This window comes from Hemicordylus capensis, chromosome 5, assembly GCF_027244095.1.
Source record: "Hemicordylus capensis ecotype Gifberg chromosome 5, rHemCap1.1.pri, whole genome shotgun sequence".
NCBI lineage: Eukaryota > Metazoa > Chordata > Lepidosauria > Squamata > Cordylidae > Hemicordylus > Hemicordylus capensis.
In genome coordinates this window covers 64,285,386-64,304,243 of record NC_069661.1, presented here as the reverse complement: position 1 = coordinate 64,304,243, position 18,858 = coordinate 64,285,386, and the positions used below count along the sequence as shown (strand labels likewise).

Genomic DNA, 18,858 nt, shown 5'->3' with positions numbered 1-18,858 from the left:
GAAAAACTGCTTGTGTTCAGAGACCATATTCTTACTTCATGCTATTTAAGCGTTGATAGTTATATACAGCTGATCTGCTTTTTTATAAGTCAGTTTCCCAAGAATTACACCAAAAGAAGTTATGAGTGGCCTTTTTACACAGGTTTTAGGCACTTAAGGCTCAGAACAATATATTGAGATTCCTGGACCCAGAGAGAATAAGCAAGCAACAGCCTGGTATTTCAAGACAGTACAGATGCAGGTGAGAATTTGCAAATGTTTAATCAATACAATTTGTACATAAAAAGAACTTATAATTAAGGTGTTAAGCAATAACATTGACCTGTTTTGCACGGATACAGTTTCAGACACACTTGACCTTAAGAAAGTGAACTGTGCATTTAAACTATCACCCAAACAAAGGCCGCATTCCTAAAAAAGGACAACTTGTGTCCCAGTGAAGTCAAGTATTACAATAAATCAGCAGATATTGGTCATGATTTGGGACCATACCTTTTTTTGGTCATACCAGGTGGCCCATAGTACTGTCTTCTCTGTTCTCTTGTGGTTGCTGTTTTGGTGTACACTGGTGCCAATAAGCTTATGGTTGCACCTTATCTGGTACAGCCTGGGTATCAGCTACCCAAACATATTGGGATTTACTTCTCAGTAAAAATACATAGGATTGCACATTAAGCTTATTAATGTACATGAAAGATCAGATCTGGAAAGGCGCAAAACATCTCCATAAAAATCATGGATGTAGACTGAAGAGCAGTTTCCTCTTAGTCTGCTCCTAAGTGCTAGGACTTCTTGGCTATTTTCCCATTAGGAAGAGAGGAGGCCTTCTGGTGGTCAGGACACCAAATACAAGCAACATGACACAGTAGGCCAGGGCTGCACAGCTTTGACCCTCCTGCAGATATTGAACTACAACTCCCATCATCCCTGACTATTGGCCACTGTGTGTGGGGATGATAGAAGTTGTAGTTCAACAAGAACTTTGTGCTTTAAATGTCTCTGGAGCCACATGGCATTCATTTTACAGATTAGTGCTTTACGTAAGCGATTTCCTTGCAACACATACACCATTTTGGTTTATTATAACAAGCCACCTGCAAAGCTGGAAGGAATGTGTATAACTCCAGAGTGACCCAGACACACAGCAGTGAGAAAACCATTATTAATGCTACCCAATGGAAGACAGACTCCCAGTTTAACACTCTATTCCTCTTAAGAGAATGAGCAACTAACTGTTGTCTTCTGTACAGCACAAGAGTTTGCATACTTGTATACCAAGTTGGTTTAGTAAGAAGTGTCATCTTATATACTTTATTTCCAAGGATACTTGTGAAGGCTTTCTATATTTTCCCATTTGAAAAGCTGATGCAGATGTTCATCTGCATGTAGATCTAAGTGCTTATCTGAATCCTGTTGAACTGAGTGGATACGCATTCCACTGTTGCATGAGATGAGCTATATTAGGGTCTTTCAGTTTATTGCTACACATAATGCACATCTTGATCTATTGGCAGTCTTGTGCCAAACAAGACTAAGTTAAGCATCCATCCATATTATGGACTTTTACAGTTTGAACTATCATTTTGAATACCACCACATTCAGATAAGCACTTATTCCTAGTTCAAACTGTTTAAAGGAAATTATTTGGATTGAACACGGATCTGATATTAAAGTGCAGGCAATGAGACACTGGACTCTGATGACTATAACCAGGAAGATTTCTAGGCCTGAGCCTGTCTGTCAACATCTGTAGTCAAAGGATAGTGTATTAACAAGCAATCAGGTTTAAAACAGCTAAGAAATATTGCTTTGGCCAAACACCAAATGTGAAGATGTTCAGAAACTAAAGTGCTTCCTATCAAGGCTTTGTGAAGAGAAGGGCTTGCTTCTGAAGACAAAGCTAGCTTGGAAGGGCTATTTTACAAGTAGAGTTATTGTATGAAGACAGAAGCTGGGAGCCTGGTTTCCAACTGTGTTTCTAACTCCAGTAGGGGTTACTGACCTCATTACATGCATCCTCTGTGCTTAACTGAGTTAGACACCATGGTTAATACAGTGCCTATGCCAGAGGAGTTGGAAGCAGCCACTTGTCACAGTTGCTCGAATTGATTCAGTATTCAGACAGAGACCTTGGGGTTGCTAAAGTTATCACATGCATGCTGAATCTGTGGGCAGCATGTCTGGTTAAAGGGCAGCAAGAATAAAGTTTGGAGGTAAGATTAATTTTTTAAAAAATGAAAGTATCTGCCTTGGAATAACACAATACTCCCTCAACAGTTATGGCTTTCTGGGAAGAGGCTGCACCACCACCCAAAGGTGCTGCCCTTTGATCCTCCAGGGGAAAGCACTTGGCTAGCCTCCTCCGCAGGACTCTCCCCATCGCTTCCTTTCTGCTGCAGCCCCTTGTCTCTCCCCCACTCAGCTGTTCCTGTGGCTCTAACGCTGCAGAAGAGCAAGGAAAAGGGTGAAGGCATGCAGTTGGAAAGACGAAGCTTCTGCCAACAAGCACACAAGATCCTCTCTGGGTCTCACCTATCATTTTAAGATATTTGTGTTTTGTTTGGTTTAACAATATCTATAGGTCTGCCAAAAAATTACACTTAAAAAACTAAATTGCACACAAATGAGCTCATGCTATGGCTCTGTATAATAAATAAAAACAAAGCAGATCCTGATAATATAACCAAAAACAAACCACTAAACATAAGAACATTTTATTGATTTTTTAAATTGCATTATTAGAACTAAGATAACTGGGGATGAGTTTGCTTGAAATAGTTAAGACATTTTGAATTTGAAGTATTAATGCCTTTTTAATAGGGGTAAACTTACGTATGTTTAAATTTTAGAACTTTATCTAGTCATAATGATTGAATAATATTTGTAAGACATGTTCATAGTATTTAAAATTCCACTTCTTATATTTATTGACCAGGGCTAAAGGACATTGAATGTGATATAAAATATTTTAAAGAGCCAATTGGCCATTTACTCATTATGTTAGAAACAGATCATTATCAATATATTATGGGTGAATATTGATATCTTGTAGAATGGACAGATGACAGGAAACAACTGATGAATTCCCTCTGAGAAATACTCATCGTCCAACAGAAAAAGAATAAGACACTACTGCTGACAATTATCGAAGATTGATTGAACTTATAAGACCCTTAAAGATACATTGAAACAGCATATAATACCAGAGAGCTGTTGTGGTCTCATAGTTTCTGATATTATTCTATTTGTACATATGTATTGCTTTAAATGTTATTACATTTCATTTATCTATATCCAGATCACTATATATAAATTATTGATCTACTTCCAATACAATTTATATTTACATATTTAGTGGTTTGTTTTGTTTTTGGTTATATTATCAGGATCTGTTTTGTTATGTACTACATTTCAGACCCTCTATGTTGTTTTGTTGATTGATCTATAGTATCATGAAAGTGTTATTTACTAAGTAAGGTTTCTGAAATCTACTTTTTAAAAACATAATGGGCAAAAAGAAGAAAGAGCTTTCAAATGACCAGCAGCATACAACTACCGGTAATGAAGTAAGTTGTTTTGCTGATCTCTGTTAACATTTTTGAACTATATTCTACAAGGAACACTTTCATCAGTCCACGAAGGGCACAGTATTGAGAGAGGTCTAATATTGTACAGTTGTTGTGAAGTTAGGAACATAGGAAGCTGCCATATACTGAGTCAGACCATTGGTCCATCTAGCTCAGTATTGTCTATACAGATTGGCAGCGGCTTCTCCAAGATTGCAGGCAGGAGTCTCTCGCAGCCCTACCTGTAGATGCCAGGGAAGGAACTTGGGACCTTCTGCATGCAAGCATGCAGGTGCTCTTCTCAGAGCGGCTCCTACATAGTCTCCCATTCAAATGCCAAAGCAGGGTGGACCCTGAATGCAGAAGGGGGGCTGCTCAAACAAGTCAGTCAGTTGCGCAAGCAGTGCTTCTGCCGGTTTCCCCATTTGGGACCGTGGGGAAACTGGCGGAAGTGCTGTTTGTGCAGTTGCTCCTTCTGAGCAGCCCCCATGCAGCCTTTCCAGTCTGCAGCAGCCCTACAGTGCAGTATTACACCTCTGTGCTACTTTGCAACCACCTTAAGTGGTGCAGCAGGGAAATGCTTGACTAACAAGCAGAAGGTTGCCAGTTCAAATCCCCGCTGGTACTATATCGGGCAGTTGCAATACAGGAAGATGCTGAAAGGCATTATCGCATACTACACGAGATGAGGCAGCGGCAAACCCCTCCTGTATTCTACCAGACAACTACGGGGCTCTGTGGTCGACACCGACTTGACGGCACACTTTACTTTTACTGCTTTGCATCCTGTGGGCCAACATGTTTAAAATGCCAATTGCTACAGAGCACCAACTGACCACAGTGGCTCAGATAGCTTAAAAGACTGAAATTCATCGTGGTATAAGCGTCTGTAGGCAAGAACCTACTTAATCAGATATATCAAGTGGACTTTAATGCAGTGAATATGATGTGTGGAGTTAATGGGAAATTTTGCTTGGTAAGACCGAATGTAAACAAATCTAACCTGAATGCAAAATACTTCATCCTGAGTCAAACAAAAGATCCAACAATTTGGAGAAGTGTTAGTAGATGCAGACTGGGCTGAGTGCACCTAGCTCCTTGCTGATTGCATATCAACCTGTTTATCACTTTATCTGAGCTGACTTCGTTAAGGAAAGTTGTTAACCATTACTGCTGAAGCAGTATTTCAGGGCTAGCTTGCTTGCTTTTTAAATGCGGTTTTGGGCCAGTACCCATCACTAAATTATCCCAAATAGCTTACTTATGCAAAGCAATCCAAAGCCACATTAACCAAGATGCAATTTTCACTTTCCCTGAGATGGCATTTATATAGGAATGATTACAACACTACAGCTTGAATTAGTGCTATAATCATGGCTTGGGTAATTACACCAGAACACTGCAGCACTTGATTTCAGAGAAGTCTTTGCAAGGTTTGTGTGCTTTTGACATGTGACACAAACCAGACTAGCAAAATGAAGTAAAATCTCTATTTTGCACACATGGGTTAAGGACAGTCTGCTTGCCTGCATTTTGTGGCTGCACTTGCAAATGCAACAACTTTAGTGCCTGCAGCCCAGTAAACTGCTCATTAAAACAAGCTACCCTCAAAACATGAAACTATAATTCAGAATATAGTAAGATCATCATGTCATAATTGACCTACATACATGACAGCCAGATCCTTTGTTTCCAATGCAAAGGAGTGCTGCACTGCTGGCCGGAAGGACTTTAAAGGCATCCCACAGCAGCTCCCTCACTGCGCCTTTAGAGCTGCTTTTTGAAGTTGTGCAGCAGGTCCTTACCATCAGTGAAAGACTATGAAGAATGTCAACCACTGTATTCAGGTGGCATGCCAAACAAGTGGCTGCATTCTGGACTTGCAGCTGGAGCCAGCCAACCTCAGAGCTCCTAGAACATCAATTTCCTGCAATCTTTTCTTGGGGGAAAAGTGTTTCAAAGTCTAATTCAAGGTTTTGACCTTCAAAGATCTAAATAACCATGCCAGGGATATCTTGGGAAGTACACAGATACATACATGGGGGGGGGGGGGGATTAAGATCAGCAACAGAATGTTTCTAACTACTTCCATCTTTAGTGAGATTATCTATCCCAAGATAGCTATGGCTCCCCTCCCCATATCCTAAGAGAAGGTGCTTTGCATGTAGAAGGTCCCATATACAGCCCCTGGCACCTCCAAGTAGGGCTGGGAAAGACCCTTCTCTGCCTGAAATGCTGGAGAGCCATTGTCAGTCAGCACAGACAAAACTTACTGAGACCAGTGATCTGACTTGATGGAAACAGATCAAAGTTATCATGTTCAATACTGCTTACCTCATGATTTTTTGGCCTTTTCATGTGATACTTGTACAGATGGCATGTTGAAGCTCCTGCTTCCCACTTCAGGAATTCACATCATGAATTCTGTGATAACTTGGCATGCTAGGCTTCCTCTTGTGTCCATTTGTATCATCATCATGTGGGTGATAACGACAATCTGGTGGGCATATTTTGTTCATTCGGCAGCATTTTGTTCAGCTACTACAGTGGCTTATTTGCAGGAGCTACCTAGGCTTATAACTCTCGGCTGCCTGCCTGAGCAATAATGCCATTTTAGAATAGAGCAGAGTGCTTCCTCTTAAACAGCAACTGATACATCCTAGGATATCTTTGGAGAAACGGGCAGCAGAATACTGGCTGACTAACGAAATGGGCACAGAAGCAAGGGGACCATCCCTGCTGCTCTGTCTGCCTCCGTTACGCACACACTGTTCCAAAGCTTTTCCTACATTCCTGAAGCCCTCTGTCACAGAGGAAACATGTCAGGATGTCAGCCACTGTTCCATATGTATATACACAGAGAGAGAGACTATTATTATAATGAACACATGACAATGATCCACTTCAATGACTAGGTCTGCTCATATGTCTATAGTAACTGTAATGCCAAAAGTAGTTATAACAGCACCAGCCACGTCCGGTCCAACACTGACTTGGGCACTGGGGTACGCTGCCACCCTATGCCAGTGGTTTTGGAGACAGTGCCAGTGGGGAAACACAGTGGTGGGGGTGGGGACGAGCACCCTCCCTGCTCCTTAAAGGTAAGCCCCGCTGCTGAACTGGCTGAGTGCTGGTTCGTGCACATCTCTAGTCCACACCAGGTATTCTCAGCCTGAGGTCCCCAGGCCTAGAACTCCCATCAACCCCTATCACAATAGTTAAAAGGTGATAGGGTTATCCAACAACTTCTGAGAATCCCAGGTTGAGACCCATGGCTTAAAACATCCTATTGATACTTGGCTCATTTGACTTTTGTCTGCTGTTCCTAACTTCAGTATGTTAACTTCATAACATGACACTTGAGGTCAACTAGTTTTTATGAGTGTTTTAAGTTTTGAAAAAAACTAGTTTTTACTGTTTCTGGTGGGCTGTAAGTGGCTTTGAGTGCATTACAGAAGAAAAGCAGTGAGTAAATATAAATAAACATACAAGCACCCCTCTCTCAGAATCCCAGGATACTCCTACTGAAATGGAAGTTGGAAGCTTGCATGCATAGAAGTTGTACAAATATTGTAGGCCAGGCACAGGCAACCTTGGCTCTCCAGCTGTTATTGAACTACAACTCAAAAAATTGTGGCTGTGGATGACAGGAGTTGTAGTTCAACAGCTGGAGAGCTGAGGTTGCCTACCTCATTGTACTTGATGTGGAACTCTGGACAGACTGCATGAATGATCACAGGTGAGCACTGTGATGCACCCGAGGTCAAAAGGAAAATAATTGGGCCAGATAGTGAAGAACTGACCTAGTTTGTTCCAATCAAGGTGCACACTTTAGCTTTTGTAATGAAATGCTCACATATGCCCATCAACTGTCAGTGCTTTTTCAAGTATCACACTAAGAACAGCCAGAAGAACACTAAGCACGAGATAATTTCACTTTCTATTTTCCACACACCTACAAAATGCATAGGTACAATTTTAGGGTTTGTTCTTTTTCAACAAGTAGGTCAAATTTCATAAAGTGTTTACATAGTCCATCATATGGCTGTTTCCTTGGTTTTTAAACATATAATCATCTTACAGCAAGAATTCTACCACGTGAATTAGATCCTAAAGTTCCCTTTCTTTGATGGAAGGGGTCTTCCCACTGGAGGGAGAGGCCTTCCTTCCATCAGTGCAAGGGAATATTTGGCTCCAACTCCATATTAACAAGAGATTTCCAGACGTTCACATATGTTTATGGCTAACATACACCCCAGTTACAAAATCCCATTTTAAAAAACAACAACAATCTAACAACAGTGTGATAACATAATAGTTGGGAAGTCCAACTTCAAAGTCTGCTTCAGTTAACATACAGCACATTGAAAGGATGGATCTACTTCCAATAAATAGGTGCAGGAATAGAACTGAGAGACCACTGCGTTTATTTGGGGATGGGTCTGTACCCAGTAGTAGAGCATTTGCTTTGCATGCAGAAGGCCTCGGTGTATGGCTGGGAAAGCTTCCTGCCTGAAGCCTTGGAAAAGTCATTGGTACTCAGTCAGTGTAGACAATATCAACGGTCTGATTTGGTATAAGGCAGCTTCCTATGTTCCTATTTACTGAAGAACCAAATGCAGTATGAAGACATTGACAGGCATAGAAAACAGGACAAAGGATGGGACTGTCATGTTCCTGCATGGAGAAGATGCCTATAACTTGCATGCTTGCTTTCGATGACCTTCAAGAACTTTTAATTTTGCCCATGGGCAGCTGCAGGACTTTTTTTTTTCCAGGGTTAGGGGTAAGACTAATCCTATACCAACTTACCTGGAAGTAAGCCTCATTGAATTCTGTGGGACTGGCTCAAACAGATGCCCATGCTGCAGGCAGAAAAGGATTCTGGGCAAAAGTACCTGATTAGGGAAAACCAATGGAGGGAGACAGTGGCTCCCCTCTTGTTGCATTTTAACTTCTAAAGAAATATATACCATCTTGAGGCAAACACACTGCAGTCCTTCCAAACTTTTATGGAATTGCCCATCTGTTTAGGTGCCATGTTCCATCATGGCAGATACGAACTATTGCAGCTGTTATTTGTACCTCTATATGGCATTTACAAACCAAAGCAAAACTAATTGCTTTCAAAGTCCTACCTTTGCATTCCATTTCCATTTGTTTTGAAGTAGTTTCTCATTTTCTGCTATTGTTAAAAAAAATAAAAATGAAAGCTTTCAAGAACTGAACCACTGGTTATACAAAGCCAGCTTCAGCACCGGCGGAACAATTACTCTTACTAGCAGAAGCTGAAATGGAGCTATAATGCAGCAATTTATCATGGTTGGACCCTTTCTAATGAGCCTCATTACTCACAAAAAGAAAATGTTCTTAAGCAATTGGACACCAGCTGCAACAGGTTCCAGTGGATATATCCCAGGTAACATCCTCTTTTCTATTGCTAGAGAGCAATACATTTCTGCTGTCCCTCCAAAGTGCAATATTACGACAGGTTAACATACACTATAAATAATTACCCAACATTTCATGGGCATCATATAAGTTTTCTTGAACCAAAACATTTATATATTTTTAAAAAGCGTATAGAGGCAGGCTACTCTTTCCCATTTTTAAAAAAGTCTGACTTACAAAATAGATAGCTAGTTAAACTTTTAACACTACTTAAACATTTTGTGGAATATTTTTCTTTAGCTTATCAATGAAAGTGTACAAATGTGTTCTACAAAAAAATACACCTTGCATAGAAACATTTTGCTCTGTGCAAATCGTACTAAAATAAGGCTTGAGAGTTTAGGTAGCAATCTAGTATTTCCAAAGAATTCTGAGAAATGGCAAGGGATAATTCCACATGGTCTGCACTCAATATCCATTTTTTTTCCTGTTTCATTTAAACTTCAAAGCAGTCAACAGCTGAGAGCTTCAGACTTGTCCACAACATAAGGCAACATGGTACGTATTCAACACAGCACCTGCTTTCAGAAAGTCACAGGCTTATATACATTGAATCAATTTGGATTCACAATTCCAGCAACTGGTAAAGCAGAATTTAGGGGAAGGATTGTTAACTTCCTCTTCAAAAGATAGCTAAAAAGTCATTTGCATAAAAGGCTTATTGGATTTGTCATGCTGGTCTTGTTAAGTACTCTCTTACTGAACAACCAACTCTACTAGCGGGAGGGAGGAAATCCTGTAGCTGGTTGTAATATTGTGCCTTTTCTAACTCACCCCAAAGTGTCTACTGCAGTATTTAAAAGAGAGAAACTGAGGTAAGTCAAATCAAGGGTGGAGATAAGGTACAATAAGTAGTTGTTCCATTAATACATCAAGTTGGTACGTTGCACAGTTGGAAATAAGGCCCAACATAAATATTTAACAATCTTCCTCCAAATCAAGTATTACCAGGAACATAAAGTGGATTTTCCTCTGTAAGTAGCTCTGTGTTAAAACAAACAAACATTAAAACTTTTAAAGAACCTCTCTTAAAATAAATCTCGATAATAATCCTCAAAGTCACCAAATACTTTGTAACAGAGAATGGAATGTTCTTGTGCAAGAGCCGCTAGCTCCTTGAGAAATTCCGGAAACAGGGCTGCCGCAAGGATGGCATTCCGGATGTGCAGGGGGACGCTGGGAAGAGTGGCTCCTTTCTTTGCTTTACTTCCCAAGAAAGGCTGCAGAATGGCTTGAGAAGTCTCTGAAAGGTTCTTACCCTTCCCCATAACATTATGGTTTTGTACACTATCTGAAACTAGAAGAAGATAAAAGAAAATTTCATTTATCTATATATAAATTTGCATTTGATTAAATATCAATCTAGAGAATGAGTCAAGTTGTAGTTCATATAACTCCTGGGATTAGCAGTCTCCCACCACCGCTTTTTCCGCATTATTAATCATTTCTACAGAACCTGTGTGTGCAAAAAGTGCTTCACAACTCCTATTTTCTTTCAGCTTCACAAAAACCTAGGAAGGTAAAATGAGCATTGTATTCTCATTTTTACTTGAAAGTTATTTGCTACCGAATGTGTGGCTAAGTGGGATTTAAATTGAAGCTTCCTGTTCCAGCACTCCATGGACTGGCTCAAATTCTGGTGCGACAACTGTAGACAACATGAAAGCATCAGCAGCACACAGAAACTTCAACGTACCAGTCCAGTACCACTTAGGGAGACACCTTTCCAGTCATAACAGGTATTCCCCCCCCCCCCATACTTACATATCTTATCCAGGCAGCTTATTCTAAACTAAGCACAACCATTGAACTTCAACAGAAATCCTTCAACATTTAAGAATCAACATGTTGCAGTTGGATGTCCCCTCCCCCACCCCACAACTCACCCGTAAAAACCAGATTTACTTAACAAGTTGCAGAAGAAAGCATTCATTTTATGAGTAAATTTTCATGTGGATATGCCACAACAACCCTATGCAAAGTTCACAGACTTTCATAGAAACATAGGAAGCTGCCATATACTGTGTCAGACCATAGTCCATCTAGCTCAGTACTGTCTACACAGACTGGCAGCGGCTTCTCCAAGGTTGCAGGCAGGAATCTCTCTCAGCCCCCAATTACCTGATGTGCCTTCTAATCCCCCACCCCTGAGTTACAGTACTACCTGCATATACCTCATAACCTTGTGGGTTTCCAAATCCTTGTGTGTAAATCTTTGTAGATATATCATATACAAACAACCACTTTGTATATAATTGTGCTTTGGAAACGTACTGTAAAAAAATCTTGTCCTATAAAAAAAAAAATCTTGTCCTATCTTGGAGATGCCAGGGAGGGAACCTGGAACAGGCTATCTCTACCTTATATTCTCAGACATCATGATATATATTGATGGACAACTGGCCAGAGGAACCACTATTTGACTGCTGGCATTGAAAGCCTGGCTGAGAGCCAAAGCAGCAGCTATCTAGGCATTCATTTATTCTATAAGCATTTGTCAAAAGACCTCAATGTTTGCTATAACATGGAAAGAGATAAAAAATGGAAGATCTTGGCAAATGTTCAAGTTCCCTGAAAGAGGGAAAATATTCTAAAAAAAGGAGGGGGGGGTGTCCCAACTCATTGACTACGTCAGTGAGCTCAGTAATATTAAGTAACTAGTGAGTCATTCACACAGCATGAGTACATGTTTGTAGCTAAATGAAGCTTCATTAATAATATGATAGGCAAATACCCTAAGGCAGGGAGTTCCCAACCTGTGGTCCTCCAGATGTTGCTGAAACTTGTTTGGCTTCAAAATTGCTACCAAATGGAAAGGGTGTCTCAGGATTGGGAATTATGGGAACATCGTCACCACAGTGGGGACACAATTCTCAGGCACCACAGAGCCCCTCCACATTTGGTAGAAGCATGGAACCAGTGTGTGCACCCCTGCTCTTGAGTCGGTGGGGCACTGTGCAGAATGTAAAAACCACAGAAATTAAATTCTGTTACCTGCCTCCAATGAAGCTGTAGACTAGTTTTTCTCTAGAAGCAGTCATCATTGTCCAAGAAAGGTGCTTTTGAAATTGAGGGGCATTTCAAAAGCAGATGATGATACAGTAATTCAAAGCAAAAATAAATCTGACATGAACCTAAGCAGCTTGTTGAATCCAAGCCATTGTATGTTGACTATTAGATCCCAGATTCTCAGGACAGTTGCAAAGCCATTAGGCTTTGTGAAGTAAAAGTAAAGTGTGCCATTGAGTCGGAGTTGACTTCTGGTGACCACAGAACCCTGTAGTTGTCTTTGGTAGAATACAGGAGGGATTAGGGATGTGCACAAAACCAGTTTGCCCAGTTCAGTTCGAATTCGAACCAGGTTTGAACCAGGAGGAGGTGGTTCGGTTTTGGTTTTGCTCGAACCTCCTCCTGGTTCGGTTCGAATTCGAACCATTTTGAACTGAATCTACACTCAGAACACTTCAGAAACAACAAAACCCAGAACCCCATGGGTTAGCAACCCATGGATGTGGTTGGCACCCTCTCTCTGGGCCACCCCAGCACCCCCCAAGTGCAGTTATGGGGCTGCTGGAACCTCCATTCTTCCCTATGGAGAAAAACTTTAGAGCCACTTGTGGGTGCTGGGGTGGCCCAGAGTGAGTGGTGGTCTAGTGCAAAGAGAGTGCCAACCACCCCCATGGGTTGCTAACCCATGGGGTACTGGGTTTTGTTGTTTCTGAAGTGTTCTGAGTGTAGATTCTTTGGTAGCATATAAGATTTTCAATGACAAACCATGAATCCACTCTCATCTGCTAACCTTAAAGACACATACACTTCAAAAATCACTTTAAAATCAGCCCTTTGCCCAATTCCTTTCAAATAATTCTGATAGCTTCCTGCCCCCCCTTGGGCACTACCACCCACCACACTCTGCTCTAGGCCACCCCTTTGCCCCCGACATGAAGCTATACATTTGCTGCAATCCTAATTATTCCCTATGAGGAATTCAAAAATACTTTAAAAATTCACCAATAATCAGAGGAGTGTCCAATTACATTGGGGTTTTGTGGGTGGTAGGCAACCCTGTCTGTCTACCACCCAACCCGCTTTTGTGCCCCTAGGTGTTCCACAATAGGGGATATGGGCTGGTTCGGGTCCCATTATACTCTATGAGAAAAATAAATGAAAATATTTCAAATATTCATTAAAAAATCATAGGACTGTCCAATTGCTTCAGGGTTTGGGTGGTTATTGGCACCCACTGGTGCTCCACAATAAGGTATTATGACCTGGTTTGAGTCCCATTATACCCTATGAGAAAAAAATAAAAATAAATTTCAAAAATTCATAAAAAATCGTACGAGTGTCCGATTGCTTTGGGGTTTGGGTGGCAGGTACCACTGGGTGCCAGCTACCACCCTACCAATTTCTGGATGTCAGAACCGGTTTGAATCGAACCACCCCCTGGTTTGGTTCGAATTCGCACCTGCAGCTCGAACCTGATGGCTGGTTCGGTTCGAATTTGAACCTTCAAACCACCCTGGTTTGAATTCGAACCGGTTCGCACATCCCTAGGAGGGATTTACCGTTGCTATCTCCCATGCAGTATGAGATTATGCCTTTCAGTTTCAGCATCTTCGTATATCACTGTTGCCTGAGATAGGTGTTTCCCATACAGATGCCTAAATCAGATTCCTAAATACTCAGACTTACTATTGTATAAGCATGCTGTTTACTGCATACACCTTTAATAGGCTAACAAAGCACTGAGAAACAGACAATGATTCTGGATGCTCTTTAACATTAGATGTCAATATGTTACTTAGAAATGGAAAAAATATTGAACATCTGAGAAAAAGCTTAAACTATTTTCTCTTGCACCACAACTGAAAAGCATCAAATTAAATCAAGCAGAAAACAAGGGGCTTATTCCAAATAATAACAAAGATAATCTTTTTAACCCATTGCTAAGCAACTAATCACTACTACTAGCTTATCCCACACAGAGCATCTCCGCTCTAGGAATTTATTGCTCACTCACCCCCTCAGCCCATCGTCTTCCCCCAGCCAATCTCCCCCCAGTCGTCTCCCCTCAGCCAGTCATCTCCCCTCAGCCAATCTTCCCCGCCCTCAACCAATCTCCCATAACCCCCTCAGCCAGTCTCCCCTCAGACACTGAGCAACGGCATCCATCGCTGCTGAGTCTCCTCACGAAAAGGATGACCGAGCCGGGGCTTCCCTTCCAGCCTGCATGGATGGCCCTCAGTGGACTCTTATGCCCTGGCTCGGCAGTCCTCCTCGCGAGGAGACTCAGCGAGGAGACTCTTCTCTCAAGAGTTGGCCCTACAGAATCACTTCTTAGCCCTTTTCCAATAATCGGAAGTATATTACTTCTGAAAACAGAGACTGCCATTTAATTTACTCCAGACAGACCTATCCTCCATAAATTTGTTTAGTTCTTTCTAAACATAATTACATTATGTGTGCAATAGTACTTCCTTCCATTTATCCTCAGCCCAGTACCAATCAGTTTTAGTGGATGACCTGCACTGTAGTGTTGTGTGAAAGAAAATTAAAACCTTTAATAACTTTCGACACTTTTTATAAGCCTATATCATGTTTCCCTTTAATCATCTTTCTTCTTACTAACAACTCAATATGCAAATATCCTCTTGGAACTTTTACAGTCAGTTTTAGATTTTACCATCCTAAATAATAATAGATCACCTATAAGCTTGGCAACCATAACTTTACTCACCCAGAGCCTTCAGATAACTTACTAAAAAGTTAAAATAGTACTAACTAGCTGACCCCGCACAAAGCATCTGTGCACAATTTGGGGCCGGCGGTTCCCCCTTGCCCCCGCCGCCCTCCGCCTCTTCCTGGCAGCCCTCACCACAGCCAGGCTGCCTCACCACAGCCAGGCCAGGCCCGCACAGCCAGGCCCAACCGCCTCTCCTCACCACCACCACAGCAGCCGCCTCCTCCGACACCCACTTCTGCCTCCCTATCTTTCCCCCCTCCTGGTGACCAGGCCTGGGCCTGCCGCTGCATTGCCTCCCCCCCGCCACCACTTCCTCACTGTGGCTGGCCTGGGTGGGGCCCGCATGGCTCCGCCGCCCACCCAGCCGCCTCTCCTCACTGCCGCCTCCTCACAGCCTGCTTCTCCCCCCGCCCACTATCTTTCCACTCTCCCGGCCTGCATCCTGGGCCTGCATCCGCCGCCGCTTTGCCTCCCGCCACCACCACTTCCTCACTGCAGCTGGGTCGGGTCTGCGCAGCTCCGCCGCCCACCCTGCCTCCTCTCCTCACTGCTGCCACCTCCTCCTCACTGCCTCCCCCAATTTCTGCCCTCCCTCCCTGCGACCAGGCCTGGGCCACCACATTTCCGCCCGCCAAACATCCCCATGCATTTCTGCCCGTCACGCACTGGCTTAGTGAAATAATTATATAGATTCTAAGACAGAGCCTGGCAGAAACCCCCCACTGCTTACTTCCCTTTAACTATGAGAACTGTCCAGTTATTCTTAAACCCTATTTTCTGTTATTTTTTTAACCAGTTATCAGTCTACAGAAGGATCTGTCTTCTTATCCTGTGACTGCTCTTAGGAGCTTTTTGTGAGTGACTTTGTCAAAAGCTTTTCAATAAAGTATATCTTATCTACCAGATCATACCTATGGTCAAAGAAATTTGCAATGCTTCCTCAGCAAGGACTGCAGAAGTTATACAGATAGTTGCTTATTGTTGTTTTGCTATTCCATTGGTGTAACAAATTTTAGTTAAAATATGGATGGATTCTATGGTAGTGGAAGACAAAAGCTCAGACAGGGAATTCATGCCCTCAGCTTCTAAGGAAACTACCAATGGCCTAAGACTAATTTGCTGCTTTATTATTTTGTCTTTTCTAACATCTTTCCTTTCACATTTTAAACTATAAACTGCAGAGAGGGGGTACATAAATGATATAAAACTAACATGCAAGTTCCTTAAGCAGTGAGGTGAGTGTCACCCACATAGCAAATTGTCCCTGTAATTCCCTCAATACTACAACCCTTTTAAATATGTCCACCTGCTTCTCTAGAATGCATGTACAGTGGGGCTAGCAGTCCCGGATTCCACTGTTTGTGTCTTCAGTGACACATCTGCAACAGTCGTGTGTGTGTGTGTGTGTGTGTGTGTGTGTACACGCTTGAACCTGCATAGGTATCTCTCCACTTGATAATGAATGCTTCATCTCTGTAGAGATATGTTTATGCACATAGGCACACTTGTGCTAACAAATGCCCTGCTGCTGTGATGTCACCTCCACTTTCCTTAGTTCATTCATTGAGCCAATGGAGTCACCATACATCTGAATGACGGACTTTAATGCCTCTGGCATCTACTGCCTCTCTTGCCGATTTCCTTCTTATTGTCATTAGTATTTACATATTTTATTAGTATTTGCATATTTATTCAGCTGTCCATCAGATTCCTTCTTAGCTTGTACTATTTGTCTGCCAAAGTTTATGCTCTTTTTATCCCCACCACTTCAGAAATACTTCCATTTTTAAAGAAAACCATCTATTTACAGTCCTATGACTTTGCTACTTAAGCATGCTGGCATCATTTTGACTAGTATACAGATTTGAAATGGTACACCCATTTACTTGAGCCTTTTTAAATCTTCTTCAAGCTTCTCAAGGGAATTTTGCTTTTGAGCTCACTCTTAACTAATCCTCTTATCCTTGAGAAGTTTGACTGCACACCCCCTCCTCATGATATTGATTAGTGCTGAACTTTGAGCCATTGCCCATATGAAAACATGTTGCATTTGATAGTTTTGCAAGCACTTTCCCCAAGTAGCTCAATGACTCTTACAGACTGCAGCAAATGGAGAGGTCTGCAACAAAATTCAAGAAGTTTAAGCATTCTCTAAAGACAAAACAGTGCCGAGGACAAGAGAAGACAAGGAGCAACCTACTTTACTCATATCTAGCACAGACTGACCATTCCAGAGTAATGGCAGCACACAGAATTAGGAAACATCTCCTGGCTCATAATTAGTTTCTATAAAATGAACAATTATAAAAATATAAATTCAGAAAATACTACAGACATAGGGGAAATTGTAGCAATAATAAAGACACAAGCACTGCCCAAAAGGTACCCATAATACTCTACAACCATCTTACACAGAGCACTCACAAAATCAATATAAAACACTAGCTAGCACACCTAATGGCGCAGTGGAGAAATGACTTGATTATCAAGCCATAGGTTGTCAGTTTGAATCCCCGCTGGTATGTTTCCCAAACTATGGGAAACAGCTATATTGGGCAGCAGTGATATAGGAAGATGCTGAAAGGCATCCTCTCATACTGTGCGGGAGACAGCAATGGTAAATCCCTCCTGTATTCTACCAAAGACAACCACAGGGCTCTGTGGTCGTCAGGAGTCAAAACCAACACAACAGCACACTTTACCTTTAGGAAGAGAAACTCAGTTGTTGTTGTTGTTGTTGTTGTTGTTATTATTATTATTATTATTATTATTATTATTATTATTATTACATTTATATACCGCTCTTCCTCCAAGGAGCCCAGAGCAGTGTACTACATACTTAAGTTTCTCTTTCACAACAACCCTGTGAAGTAGGTTAGGCTGAGAGAGAAGTGACTGGCCCAGAGTCACCCAGCTAATTTCATGGCTGAATGGGGATTTGAACTCGGGTCTCCCCCGTCCTAGTCCAGCACTCTAACCACTACCCCATGCTGGCTCTCATTTGCATTTCAAGCAACAAAAACATTGTGTTTCAAAAGCTTGAGAAGTCAGCTATCCACACAATAGTAGTGCTGCTTTGAAAGAGGACATCTAAATTCCAATATTGTAACAACTAATCATTTAGCACTCTGTAGCCTAGAGAGGCCCTTATAATACCATGTTTTCCAAGTAAAACCAGAAAACGGAGATTGCAAGAATTCTATAGAGCCAAAGATTGCAACAATAGAGACATAATTAAATTATCAGCCTCGTTTCTTCCTGAAAAACTAGTTATACTGTACTATACTGGCCGACATCCAAAGCAGCACAGCACTTGGAGAATGAGCAAATTTGTGCTAGCACATTACAAGCAGTTAGTGGGACTACAAAATGGGGACTTCCTGAATTGTGCTCTTGTGCCAGTGTCCCCATTAAAAGAACGGAGATTTGCCAACATTCTGCAATCACTGCACAACTACAAGCAAGTTTTGCACTAGCCCCTAAGCACTCTGTTAAAGTAAGAGGATGCCAATCACTATAGCTTTCAGGTTTCATCCTACTTTGGACTTGAGTTCATTTCCTTCATTTCTATTATTACAAATAATGAAAAATCTTCGACTGCAAACCTAAACACGCTAATCAGTACATTCTATGGAGCTCAAATGGGATTTATTTCTGAGTAAACATTTGTACGGGTTTCACCGTAAGGATGCTAGTTACTTGCCTTTGGTCAATGACTCTAGAGGAACATCAGACATGTCCACTCGTAAAAGCAGGTACTGCTGGGCTTGTATGAGAAGGCCAGAGAAATCCTTTTCAATGGAAGCAAATTGCTCAATTTTATTTTTCACAGATGCCAGCACCTGCCAAAACAATTGCAGTAATCAATCTTCACGTTATGTACTGAATTATAAGTATACTGTGTCGCTTGCTCTCAGTACTATATTAAGGAACGCTATAGTGCCAAGCTCTATAGAACAGGTTTATTAATACATCAACTCTAAGGAACCATTCTTCAGCACCAGAACACAAATGGCAAGGTGAAATTCTTGCAAATCTCTTCTTTAAAAAATAAAAAGGAATAAAGTAAGAGGAAACTGCCTCACTCTATAGTT

General features: G+C 41.6%; 1 protein-coding gene across 13 annotated transcripts in view; it reads right to left on the bottom strand.

Moving 5' to 3' along the window:
• Nucleotides 1–242: 242 nt before the first annotated feature.
• The window catches only part of FHIP1A (FHF complex subunit HOOK interacting protein 1A), a 151,886-nt gene continuing 133,270 nt past the window's right edge, over nt 243–18,858 (bottom strand). For all 13 annotated transcript variants that reach the window (XM_053251961.1, XM_053251950.1, XM_053251952.1 and 10 more), the window contains 2 exons: nt 18,468–18,606; nt 243–10,315 (listed from right to left, as the gene is read on the bottom strand). In XM_053251961.1, the coding sequence (XP_053107936.1) occupies nt 10,047–10,315; nt 18,468–18,606 (408 nt within the window). In that variant the 3' untranslated portion in view covers nt 243–10,046. The remainder of the gene's footprint in view (nt 10,316–18,467; nt 18,607–18,858) is intronic.